This window comes from Vanellus vanellus (assembly GCF_965231255.1).
Source record: "Vanellus vanellus genome assembly, chromosome: 2".
Lineage (NCBI taxonomy): Eukaryota > Metazoa > Chordata > Aves > Charadriiformes > Charadriidae > Vanellus > Vanellus vanellus.
In genome coordinates this window covers 15475836-15488370 of record NC_138906.1, presented here as the reverse complement: position 1 = coordinate 15488370, position 12535 = coordinate 15475836, and the positions used below count along the sequence as shown (strand labels likewise).

At 43.5% G+C, this 12535-nt stretch overlaps 1 protein-coding gene across 3 annotated transcripts in view; it reads left to right on the top strand.

The window, feature by feature from the left end:
• Positions 1-8122: 8122 nt before the first annotated feature.
• The window catches only part of CCNY (cyclin Y), a gene marked incomplete at its 5' end in the record, with an annotated part of 126889 nt that continues 122476 nt past the window's right edge, over positions 8123-12535 (top strand). For all 3 annotated transcript variants that reach the window (XM_082479064.1, XM_082479063.1, XM_082479062.1), the window contains one exon: positions 8123-8276. In XM_082479064.1, the coding sequence (XP_082335190.1) occupies positions 8123-8276 (154 nt within the window). The remainder of the gene's footprint in view (positions 8277-12535) is intronic.

Sequence of the window (12535 nt, the reverse complement as noted above, 5' to 3'; positions counted from 1 at the left end):
TTTGCTAGGACACTCTATTCCTTATTTTACCGTATGGTCCTGCTTCTTTATCTGCTTTAGTTCCTGTCACTTTTAACTGTGAAATGGATTCACAGACATCCAGCACGAAGTGTTTGTAGGTCAGTGACTAATTTTCCCAGGTCCATTTTTGCAGACTCTGGTGACTTATACCAACTCTATTTATAGAGAAAAGATGACTTTTTTAACCTATGAACTTACTGTTCTCACGTTGGCATTTCTTCTATCAACTGATGTATCTGCTTGTTGAGTGATGATGACAGCGAAGTTAATAAGCGCACACATGGCAAAATGTGTTACAACATACAAGGATTTGTTTCACATTTAATGACAGGTACAGGCACTGTCTGCACTGAGTAATGTTAGTGTGCACATCAGAAGTACCACGATAGGATAGAATATCTATGTTTACAGAGTAATCTAGCAATCTGGTCCCCTTTCCTATCGAATCATAGAATGGCTGGAAAAGACCTTTAAAATCATCAAGTCCAACTGTTGTCTAACTCTATAATACATGAACAACTCACCATTTAAAATATTTTAGTTTTAAAAATACCCTTTGATACAGTGAGATTGTATTATTCCCATTTCACTGAAAGAGATGCGCAAAACAGGGATGAAGGGGTTTTGAAAAGTCTTGCACTCAGTCTGCAGTGGAGCAGAAGACTGAATTTGGGTTCCTTGACTGTGTACAAATGAGTGGATGGTTATTCCCAAAGCAAGCAGTACTGCTGTCTCTGGGATTACGTAGTTTAAAATGTAGTAAAAGAATAAGCAGAAAAAGTTCAGGATTTCCCTTCAGATCAGTTATGAAGTGTCTGACTGAAGGCTTGCTGATAGCAACTGAAGGAAAAACAAAGCGAGCTTCACCTGGTTAACAGAGAAAGCCTTTCTTTCCTGTTTTGCCAAAGTAATGGAAACTGATTCTGATGATCATGACAGCTTTTGCTATATTTGAGGGGAAATTTTTAAATGTTCATATGGGACTCAGTTTTAATTCTGTAGGCTTGCTTATGTCCTGGGTACTTTTTCATTGAGAGGGAAAGGACTTTGGAAATCATACAGAGGTAAATGTTTTCACTACTTTTGCAGGCCAGCCTTTCTGCTCAAAGGACATCCATACCAATGCCTTTTGAGACTGGACACAATTCACTGTTCAAATAGAAAACAAAGGAAAACTTTTGGTTTTCCTTTAGGTTTAGGTGCATAGTTTTCAATCTTACATTATTTTTCAAAGGAAAGGGTGCTGCCTAATACCATGTAGGACCTGGGGAAGCTGAACAAAATCTTTAAGAACCATAGTTCTTAATCACTCAAAATGATATATCTGCTATTCATTTGTTAAGTCCATTAATTAATTTGTGGTCCTTTACCTCTAAGATCTGTATTTCCATTTTATGTATTTTCCAGGCATATATGCAGAAACTGAGGGGATTTGTCCTGAGAGGGGTGATTTTTGGTCACTCTGCAATTCTAGATGAGTTTCTACAGGTATTTACAATTGTAGTACCTTGCTAAAAACCCACAAAGTTCCTGCCTGTACACTTCTCTGTTGAAGACTTGGATACTTCAAGAGCTTTAATTTTCATACTGAGAATTTCCTCACTTTTTCATTTCACCTCGTGATTTGAAAATTAACTGAGGAAGGTCTATTTTCACTCAATATAGATGTTAAGACTCAGCAGAACTTTGCTCAGTTTGAGAACGTGTTTCACCAGAACAGTTCTTGAGATAAGTCTGTACAACTTACCATACTTAGGTTGATTCTCTGTCTCTGCAACATTAAACTTTTCTTCAAATCTATTCTTCAAAGACCTCCCTTATTCTAGTTAAAAAGGTTGGTCTTCTAGGGAGCTGTAGGCTACAGTAATAAGCTTCCCTGATGCTGCTCTTCATATAGAGGACTCAGCCTGAGCACATGTATGCACAGCTGTATCCTTTTCTGGTGAGCTATGTTTCCGAGTACATGAGTCCCTTGCATATTAATCTGTATTAGTTCATAATACAGGACTTGTAAGCTCGTACTACACATAAATGTTTCTAACTGTGAGCTGCCACAACTGATATTCAAAATTGCCAGGTATTGAGAGGTGGGTAAAAGTGGGGTATTTTATTTTCATAAGATGAATTTGAGAGAAAACAGTTCTGTCTGAACATGCTATCCCAAATTGCTGCGCCTGGTTCAGATCTCATTCTTAGTGTAAATTAGGAGTAGCTTCATTGAAACTAAAGAAGTTATACTTGCCTAGACTTGTATGAAATCAGTACACATTAAGAGATATCTCTTTATAGGCAAGCAGAAAGGAGTAAAACACAGTAGGCTCTTATTTGTACTCCATATAGACTCTCTAGCTGGCAAAGTGCTTTGTGGCAGCACTGCCTGTTTTTACACATTACTTTGTTTTGTTTAGTTATGCTGTTCTCTACAAGGGGTTTTATTGTTCGAGCGGGGAGGGGGGGGGGGGGGTGTGTGCTCCCACCCTTGCTCGTAGTCATCAAGCCATACTATTGGGTAATTATCAGTCTTTATGAGCCAAGATCTCAGACCAAGAAAAGGCAGCCAATCCTGATATGGGAAGACACACACTGGCACAAAAAAACTAGCAGGGAGACAATGAAGAGAGAAAAACACAGTGAGAGACTGTATGGGATTGTGCTCTTCTGCCTATGACAGTAGCATCAGGGGCAATGTTGGTTTTCTCCGGTAGCTTTCCAATATAGTTACTCCATTCACGGATGAATTAAGAGTATGTGAAACTGTGCTAAAGCTAATCCAATCCAATTCCACCCAGCTGGTTAAATCCATGCCTAAAAATTGCCTGTGCCTTCCTCCACAATGCAAGAGCATCCATGGTAAAATTTGCTAAACAGACTCTTCCCCTCCCCATTCTCACTGCAGATCTGTGCTCTATGGGTGATCTTCCCTCATATGCATAACGCGTGGATTTCTGGCTGCTTCCAAGTGCAGATCTTATCTTGTTCTATCCCTGAAGAAATAATAAAAAAAATATGAATGGTTATATATATATATAAAAATATATTCCAGTGTAGTTGTTCTTGAAGTGTTTCACCTAAAATAATGAACAATCTTTCCCTAGTTGAAGGGAAACCGCTTCTTTCTGCAGTGATTTCAAGGTGGTGAATAATATAGCAATAAGTAAAGTAAATAAATAAATAAACAAATAAAAAAAATAAAAACTTATCTGGGATATGTACACTTAGGGAAGTATTCTAGCACCTGCTCTCCAGTGTATCACTTTCATTCTTGAATTGCTTATTTCCTCCTCTATAGCAAATGAAAATAGATAGGATCTTCAGTTGCCGTGCACTTCAGAGCAGGACCTTCGCTTTGTGCTCTCAATTATTGCCGACAATAGTATCTCTTCATTGGCTAGCACAAGATTAATACCCTAATTTATGCACTAAAGTTAAATACATGAAGTAGGTAGCTCAAGTTTCTTCCTTTATCTTCAAAAGAAATCCTGATTTACTCTTTACATGTTTCTCTCTGATTCAAATGAGGTACTTGCTTTCTGAGAAACAAGAGTACCATTCGCCAAAGGGCCAATGTCACTGATAGCATTTGAGTATTTTGAAGGTAGGTAACACTAACGAGTAACTGCCTTCTCTTACATATTCCTTGTTAGGTCTTGATGTCTTTCCTGTGAACAGTAGCTGCAGCTATCTGCCAAGTACCACAGAAACCTCCAAATATCTCTGATGACAGCACAACGGTTTGGGTAGGCATAAAAGGGCTTCAGGTAACTTGTGACAAGGCTGAAAGGATGGTTTTTGACAAGCACTGGATTTCTCCCTCCAAAAAAAAGAGAAGACTGCCTTAATCCTAGAAGAATCAATACCTTAAGCAAAGGGGAAATTCTCCACAGGAGTAGTCCATCCAAATCCATACGGGTGGGAATCTAAGAGGTGATCCATGAATGCGTTCTCTTGAGGAGCACAGCAAAAGTCTTTGCCATGCTGGTTGGGTCAGAATCAAGTATGATGCATTCTGAACTCTCCTTGAGGAAGAAAAATCTTTTGCTGCTACTGAATTTAGGCTTGTAACAATAAACATAAGTGATAACAAATAGTATTATCAGAGGGATAATAATTAACATTCCTCAGGTGTGTTCATCACCGCGGTTTTAGCTGATTTGGAATTTAATATTATAGTCAAAAGAAATTTAGCTATTACAATAAACAGTGTTTAGGGCACGATTCAGTTGACCAGTCAGATCATTTTTTACATAGGAATGTTCATTTTAAGCTTTTGCTTAAACTCCACACAACGTTTAGTAGCTCTGTGATAAATTTGACAATAGGGCATTTTAGAGCAAATGTATGCCCAAATTGCTCGTAGGACTCTTATTAAACATTAGATGGCGGTGTGGGGAAGGTATTGTGTGACAGATTTCTTGGGCTATTTGAAAGACGAGCAGAATCAAAAGATCTGGTTGCCACCAATTGTTTATCTTAAGGATTTTTTTTTTTAACTGTGCTTCCCATATCATTTGGTTTGCAAGCAGAATGTAGTTTTGGATTAAATAATATTTATCATTTTCATCTACTCAAAATAGGTAAAAATCTTATCTAAGCGAAACAGTGACCTACCTCTGCTGGTCTGAAACACTTATTTCAACAATGTTCCAGGAGGACTTCAATCACAAAAATTTAATGGGTCATATCACATCATTAATATTTAACCTATGAAAATTCAATTGTCTTCTGTATAGTAGAGATGCTACATATTTAAAATTAACTTTGTGCAGGAATAAGCCCTTTGTAAACAGAGGTACCTCAGCGCTGACCAATGTTGAAAGGCCTGGCCTTAGTTTAAGGAGCTCATGGTGTTCCTCAGCTGATGCATGAAGTTGCTCAGGAGGGCAAAAATCATGAAAATACATAATTTTAAACCTCAAGAATAGAATGGCCTCTAATCAAAGCAAGACACAAAAGAACTTCTTGTGACATACATGACATCTAGGCATGTCACTAAGGTACAGTGAACTGTTCTTGCTTTACTGTACCAATATTTATCAAATAATACAATTGCATTTGCATGATGCACTTGATATACCTGAACTAAGGTAATCATAACTGACAACAAAATATGCTTTCCTGACATATATTTCACCTAGGTACTTTTCTCAGCTCTCAGATACCAGCAGGAGACCATTACCCTAGAGCACCGTTCCTTTTCTTTGACTTTATCTTTAAATATGTATTGTAGCACCTTTGTCATTATAATGTACTTCAGCAAGCTCTTAGGGTGAAAGGAGGAGGAATAAAGGCATATGAAAAATTCAGAACAAAAGACTGCAAGTAAGAAAATAGGTAACTATGCAGTGATTACATGGTCACAACTGACGATCATAAGTTTTAAACACTTTATATTTTAAAATATTTTAAATGTTAAGACCAAAGTTTAAATCATCCTCTTTTAATGAAGAAAATATGTAATTTTAAGCTCTGCTTATCTACTTAGAGAAGCGGACTTTGCAATTAACCCATCTCCATCATTACATTGCTGCCTGTTTTATTTCAAAGCTTATGAAAATTGCGGTCTATGTATAAATTTCAATATTTGACTATGGATTTGCTACAATAGATTTAGAGCTGTTAAAAAGTTTCTGAATAATTAGGGGTTATGAAATGTTTGCTCTATGCCTAAAAAACGTAGTGGGATTGTTACAGCAAGGCAAGACAACACAATGGCTTCCCAGCTGACGTTACCCAAGCATGTACTTAGAAGACAATGGTACTGCTGCCCCAGGAGTAGTCCTGCTGGGACACTACAGGTCAAAAAGGCCATAAATGGGTAAGTGTTCCTGATTCCTACAGGAAGGTAGGATTTAACAGGGCAGGTCAGTAGCCATGTCAGGCAGGCAAGCAGATAATTCTTCCGCAGAGGTCGCTCTAGCTCGGTTGAGGTCCTCCTGTGAGGTGTGGCAAGCTAGGCACTTAGTCCACTAACATTTTATTATTCTGTTGTATATGCACTAAGGTGATCTGATTCTTACAAATTTTTGTTTGAAATTTTCTGATCACTGCTTGTGCCCATTTGAGATTTAATGAACCCTGCCGATGAGCACAGTTTATGCCCAGGCTGGGACTGAGCAGAGGAGGCACCGCTGAAGGCAGGGTGTGCTCGAAAGAGGAGCTGAGGTACCCTCAGCAAGTAATGGTGGTGGAAAGCGCTAGGTAGCATCCTACAAGGTAACATCTCTCAACCAGACCACCAGGAAATAGTTCCTTTTGTTTGGATGTGAGCTACTGAAGACACTAATACACAAAAGACGCTAAACCTATTCTTGTTCATCCTGAGTTACTGAAACACAAAGGGACAAAGAAACTCAAAAACAGCTGCCCATCCATGCTTGGGGTGTCTCACAAAACTAGTTACAGAAAACATCCTCAAAACAGTTTAAAAAACCCCAACATTCTTTTTCTTTCTTGTTGTTTCTTTGTACCTCAGTCGGGTACGTTTGCATCAAATAAAGATTCAAAGCTAGTTGAAAATTAAAAATTAGTTTTTCTTTAAAATGTGTGATGTGAAAAAAAAATGTAGGATGAAAACTTGGAAGTCTTTCATGTAATTATCTGACTTGAACAGATCTTATGAAACCACCAGATATCATGAGATGCCTGGTGGAGTAACGAGTAATGGTTCCTGGACACGGGGCTGTAAGTCAAAGCATTTTATATAAACACATAAATGTGTTTTTCTGTTATCAAATTATCAGTGTAACCATTCAATTACCATGACTCAGACCTCCAGTAGTCATGAGATTTGTTTACAGAGATATTTAAAAAAAAAAAAGAAAAAAAAGAAAAACATGTGCAACCCCCACCTTTAGCATTACACTGACCCGAAAAAGTGGGTTTTGACTGGGAAAGCTCTGACCACAGGGAAGGCTGTCTACAGGGACCTGTTACACACCCTCCTTCCTCGCTGGCCAGCGATCTTCAACACCGTCAGTCTAAAGGAGTTCTCATCAAGTTCTCAAAGAATTGGTGCATTCTTTAAAAAGCTGAGAAACATGGGTGAAAATTTCCTGCTGGCGGCCGCAGCCAGACTTCTCAGCCGTGGGGCAGGCAGTGTGTCCAGCCAGGCTCCAGCCGCTGTGCCTTTTGGGCCTTGACCGGGAGGCAAAGTGGAGAAGACCGTGGCCACCAGGCAGGGCTCCCAGTGGCAACGGCGGCGGTGGGCATGAAACCGGGGGTTTCCCGAGGGACGGTGGCGCAGAACTGCATCATAGAATTGTCTAGGTTGGACGGGGCCTTGGAGATCTTCGAACCCCGGGGCCGTACAGGATGGTTTGGGTTGGAAGGGAGCTTAAAGATCACCTCGTTCCAACCCGCCAGGCAGCAGCCGCTGCCATCCCCTCTCTTCCTTTGCTCTCACAGTGTGTAAGAACACCCACAGATGCGTGAGGGGACGCTCACAGCGGCAGGGCCGGGCTCCCGCCGCCGGCCCGCGGCCCCTCCTCAGTCAGCGCTGAGGGCGGGTTCGACCAGTCGCCCCCGCCGGCTACCGGGCCGGCCCCCTCCCGCCGCGCCGGGCACCGCCGTCCCCCGACAGCCGGCACGGCGAGGGCTGCCGGCTCTCTCCGCCCGCCTGGCGGGAGGCGTTACCGCCCGCTTGAACCGGAACCGGTTAGCGGGGGCCGCCCGGGGCGGCTGCTGGGGGTGCCGCTGCCGCCTGGGTGGGTACGCGGAGCGGGCCCGGCGGCTGCGCGGCGGCGGGGGAGGAGCGCGGCGGGCCCCGCCGCCGGCGATGGGGCTGTGCCTCGGCGGGCCCGGCGCTGCCTGCCCGCGGAGGAGGGCTTAGCTGCCGCCACCGCCGCAGCAGCAGCAGCCCACGCCGGCGGGCCGCGCTGCGGGGCTGCCTCCGCGGATGAACCGCCGAGGGGTTCCGCCGGCGAGTGCTGCCGCAGGGCGCCGCAGCAGCCGCCGCCTCTTCCCCCGCCGCTCCCCTTCGTCTCCGCCGCTGCCCATGGCTGCCCGCCGCCCCTGCTGACCGGCCGCCCCTCGCCTCCTCCCGAGCCGAGCCGGGCCGGGCCGGGGCCGGGGCTGGAGCTGGAGCCAGGGCCGGGCAGAGAAGATGGGGAACACCACCTCCTGCTGCGTCTCCTCCAGCCCCAAGCTGCGCAGGAATGCCCACTCCCGGCTGGAGTCCTACCGCCCCGAGGCCGAGCTGAGCCGGGAGGATACGGGCTGCAACCTGCAGCACATCAGCGACCGGGAGAACATTGACGGTGAGGGCGGGAGGGCTGGGGACCCCCCGCTTCCCTTCCCTCCCCTCCCTTCTCCTTCCCTTCCCCTCCCCGCGGCCGGGCAGGGGCTCTGCCTCCGGCGTCTGCCCCGCGGGTGGGGCCGGTCCCGCCGCCCGCACCCCGTCCCCCCGCCGCCCCGCCACGACCCGGTTGGGTGCCCACATCCGCCCCTGTGGGGCTCACGAGGGGGTTGTCGCGGTACACCTGCGCGGGATTTATCCTCCAGAGCCGCTCCTTTCCCCGGGGAGAGGCGTGTGGGACCCTCCCGGGCAGGGCTGGGTGCATCTCCCCTCTTGACCCCTCCCCCCCGCCGCATCCTCTGGCGAGGCGCGGGGTTCGGTGGTGGGGCCGCGCTGCCGAGACCCCCTCTTGGGGGTGTCGGAGGGGGATGGGATGGCGTTAGTGACACTCTCCCGCCCCGCCGGGGACCCGGGGTGGGGGGGTGGGGGGTGTCAAAGGCAGACGTGGGGGTTCGGTGACGGCGCAGGGCAGCGGTGTCCCCGCAGCGCCGGGCAGCGCAGTCCCCGCTCTCGCCAGCGAACGTCACCTGCCAGGCCGCTGCGGGGACACACACGCACACACACACGTTCAAAGGACAAACCCAGGCAGCGACGAAAGTGGGAGAGATGTTTCCCGTGACAACCTTCCCTTCCAGTGACTTTTTCTACCCCCGTTACCGTCGTGCTGAGGCACTGCCCTATGAGACCGCGGGTATCTCCTTCCCCTCTCCCTCTCTTTCTCTGCAGTGATACTCAAAAAAGCCATGTTCCCGTTGGGTTAGCGATGACTGTGTGCTGCTGCTTTGGCTAACCAGGATGCAGCTTAATCTTAAAGATGTGGTTTAATGTATACATGTAATTTAGTTTTTGATTAGCTGCAGTATTTAGTCCTAAAACTTTACTTGGTAAAAGGTCAGTTATCTCATGGATTGGTTTACGTGAACCGCCTTTGGTAGGAAGCCAGAAAGAGGGACTTTGGTGCACTTCAATTTACCTCCCACATTTTTTCATAGCTTATTCAATTGTGATTTTTATTACGGAGTTTTATGTTAAGTCAATTCTTGACACTGGCAAAGTTATGAAGCCTATAGAAACAGACAGGTTCCCTCTCTGGTTAAGATTATTTATTTTAATTGGATATGTTCTGGAAATATGAATGTTATTCAGATGTCTTTGCTGCATGCAGCTGAAAAATTGGGAGTGTAACAGGATCAGTAGGTGGAAAAAAATACTTAATGGTCTGGTCTGAGAAAGCCAGGGAGATGAAAGAACCAATTGTTGATCTGTGAATGATTAATTCTTCCAACACCAGTATTGTCCAGCATAGCAGCATGCAGCTCTCTCCGATGGTACGGCTTTCTCCATCTATACCAGCACAGCCTGCTGTAAAGTTTTTGGTCAGAGATGTGTGGGTTTTGTGCCTTGTTCTTCACACATTGGTGGTTTTTTTTCTGGATGGGAAGAAGGGCATAGGTGGAAATAGTAAGTGCACGTGCGCTTTTTAAAATGTGTGTTTAATGCAGATAACTTCCTGCATCTTAGCAGTTATTTACAAAAAAAAAATAAATCTTTTTTCATTGGTTGTTTCATTTGTTGGATCAAGGCACATGCGTGTTCTGTCTCTCCTTTCCATTAAAGTGTGGCATGTTGTAAGCCTGGTATTATAACCTGTTAGAAAACTCCTTTTGTGTTATTTATTTTTAAATTTTGTTGTTTTTGATCTGGGACTGTTATCAGTGTAATGTCACATGTTCAAATGGACAAGCTGTCTTTAATTCTGAAAAAGCGCAGTTTTGGGTTTCCTTTTTGTGTCTTGTCTTGCCCCTTTTTATGGATAGAATCTGATAAATAAGTTTTCACTGAGGACACTGATGGACAATAAATGTCTGTACACACAAAACAACTAGACATACTTTGGGTAAAACAGCTTTCTGAACTGTGCTTTGCAGCTCTGTTACCCTGGAGTTGTGTCCACTGAAGGTCTTTCAGTCAAAGATGATAGACTGGTTCCTAAATGTAATAAGATGATATGGTGTTCCTGAAATTTTGTTTTCTGTTAGGCTGGCTACTATTTTTTTGTTGTTGGATTGTTTGAAGTTGCATGCAGATGTTTACAGACAAGACACCAGGGTAAGAAAAAACCTTCACAATAGACAACTCTGATGGTATTTTTATCATTTTACGGTGATATTCTTTTCAATGAAAGAACAATACTTTGGTTATCTGTGTCATGAAGAGAAAATGCTGGATGTTGTTTCCTTAGTGTTCCTGCAAGTCATAAAGTATTCCCAAGAGTTTCTCAAATTGGTAGTGTTGCCAAATGTACCTTTTTTTTTTTTTTTAAATAAGTGGTGACAAAGACTGATGCACTGAAAGGAAACTTATTTTGACAATTCAAATTTATGTTTCTTGCTGTTCTTCAAGCGAGAGCCCTTCCATCTATCTCAGCACAAGTGGCAGTGACAGTCAGGCTCTCGAAGTGCAAATTCGTGTCCCTAGGAAGGGTTTACCTTAAGAGTGGTACTTTCGAGGGAGGTAACAAATCATGGCATGCAGTGTCTGAGTTAATATGTCATGTGGAAGTTGCCTTCATGCTCATATCCATGGAGATCCATGAAACATTTTATGTTTTGGAGTGGGTAAAGCTGCTTCAGTAAAACAAGAACTTTTAGAACCTTTAAACCAGCTAGGGGCTGTTTAAAATTTTAAGAGAGGAGCGGGGCCTGCTGCAGGCTCCATGTCTGGCAGTATGAGAGGGAGAAAGAAAAAGACAGAAGGATGTCAAACCTTTAAGAGTGATTTAACTGGAAGTTTTAGTACTAGTGGAACTGTTTGAAGTTTGCCAGTCTTATATACTTCATAAGGAAATATTTGTGAAATCTGCCTTCAAGATCATGCTTTTGAATTGTCCCCTATAATTCAAGTACAATACCCAATCCTGTAGCGTTTTTTTAAAGAACAGTTGGAGGAATTCTACTTCAGTAGGAATGGCTTTTATTGCAAGATTTTACCTCTAAATCACTGGTACCTTGTCAGAAAAATCTCGATTTCTGTAATATTTCACAACTGTTTATGAAGTGGTATCTGAAAGAGAAGGGAATTTTGAAAGAGATTTGATTAGGAGGAATTTATCAAATGACTTATTCTGGACAATGATAGTCTCGAGTTTTTCTTTCTTCCTTTTTTTTTTTTTCTCCCAAAATTTCCAAGGCGGCAACGGTTTCCTATAAAAATCCACACATATGCAAAATTGCCTCTCTAAATATTGTGCAGTCACCAGAATGCCTTTTTTTTCTTTCTTTTATTTTTGTTTGTACAGACTCATGATAATGAAGAACACCAAACAGATTTTTACCTCTGTTTTTCTAGAGAGGGAACAAGAGGATAATTGTAATGTACAGAGGTTACCATCTGTTTTTGATAACTTATTGCTAAGGGGGAGCTTCAACATTTTTTAGTGCTTCACATTTGAAAACTTACTTCAAGAAAATTATGGCAGCGGATTCAAGACTTGCAGATTCCTAGCTCTATCTGTTTGCCATCAAGACATTTTTTGACAGCAGCGTTAATGACAACAATAAGTAAAAGGGGTGGAAACCTTAATGGATCAGATGCTGTATCTCATTTGCATATAGACTTTTGTCTGTGCAAGCCATGTAAGCATCTTGACGTATGCATTGTTTAAATCCTGACTAGCTGGGTTGACCATGGTCTAGACTCCACTTACTTTTTACATCAGCGGGACACACAGTCATACCCACTGTTGGTTTAACTTGTGAAAAAACAGCGTGTGCCGATGGGCTCCTGAAATGCGATTTCTCTGTTTGAAGCATGGTTTCTGCAGTAAGTTTTTCAAGTACAGAGCTGTAGGGAAGGGGGATACCTTACCGCAAATGTACCCCAGGTAAGAAATAACTCCCTAGGCCACAGGGGTTGGAACTAGGTGATCTCTAAGGTCCCTTCCAACGCTAACCATTCTATGATTCTATGAAGTATGATGGCATGAAGCAAAGCTGATACCCTATAATGAAATTGGCCAAAAGGCTGCTCTTGAAATAAAGACTAGATGGAGCGTTCCTAGGCTATTGGAAGTAAAGACACTTCTTAATGATTAGCCCCTCCCCTGTTTCATCCTGCCCTCTTTCTTTCCCCCCTCAGCCACTCAAAAACCTGATTTTTTTTTCCCCCTCTGTAAACTCCAAGTGTAAACACTTGGTCATTTTTCATTGCTAGCTCAGATAA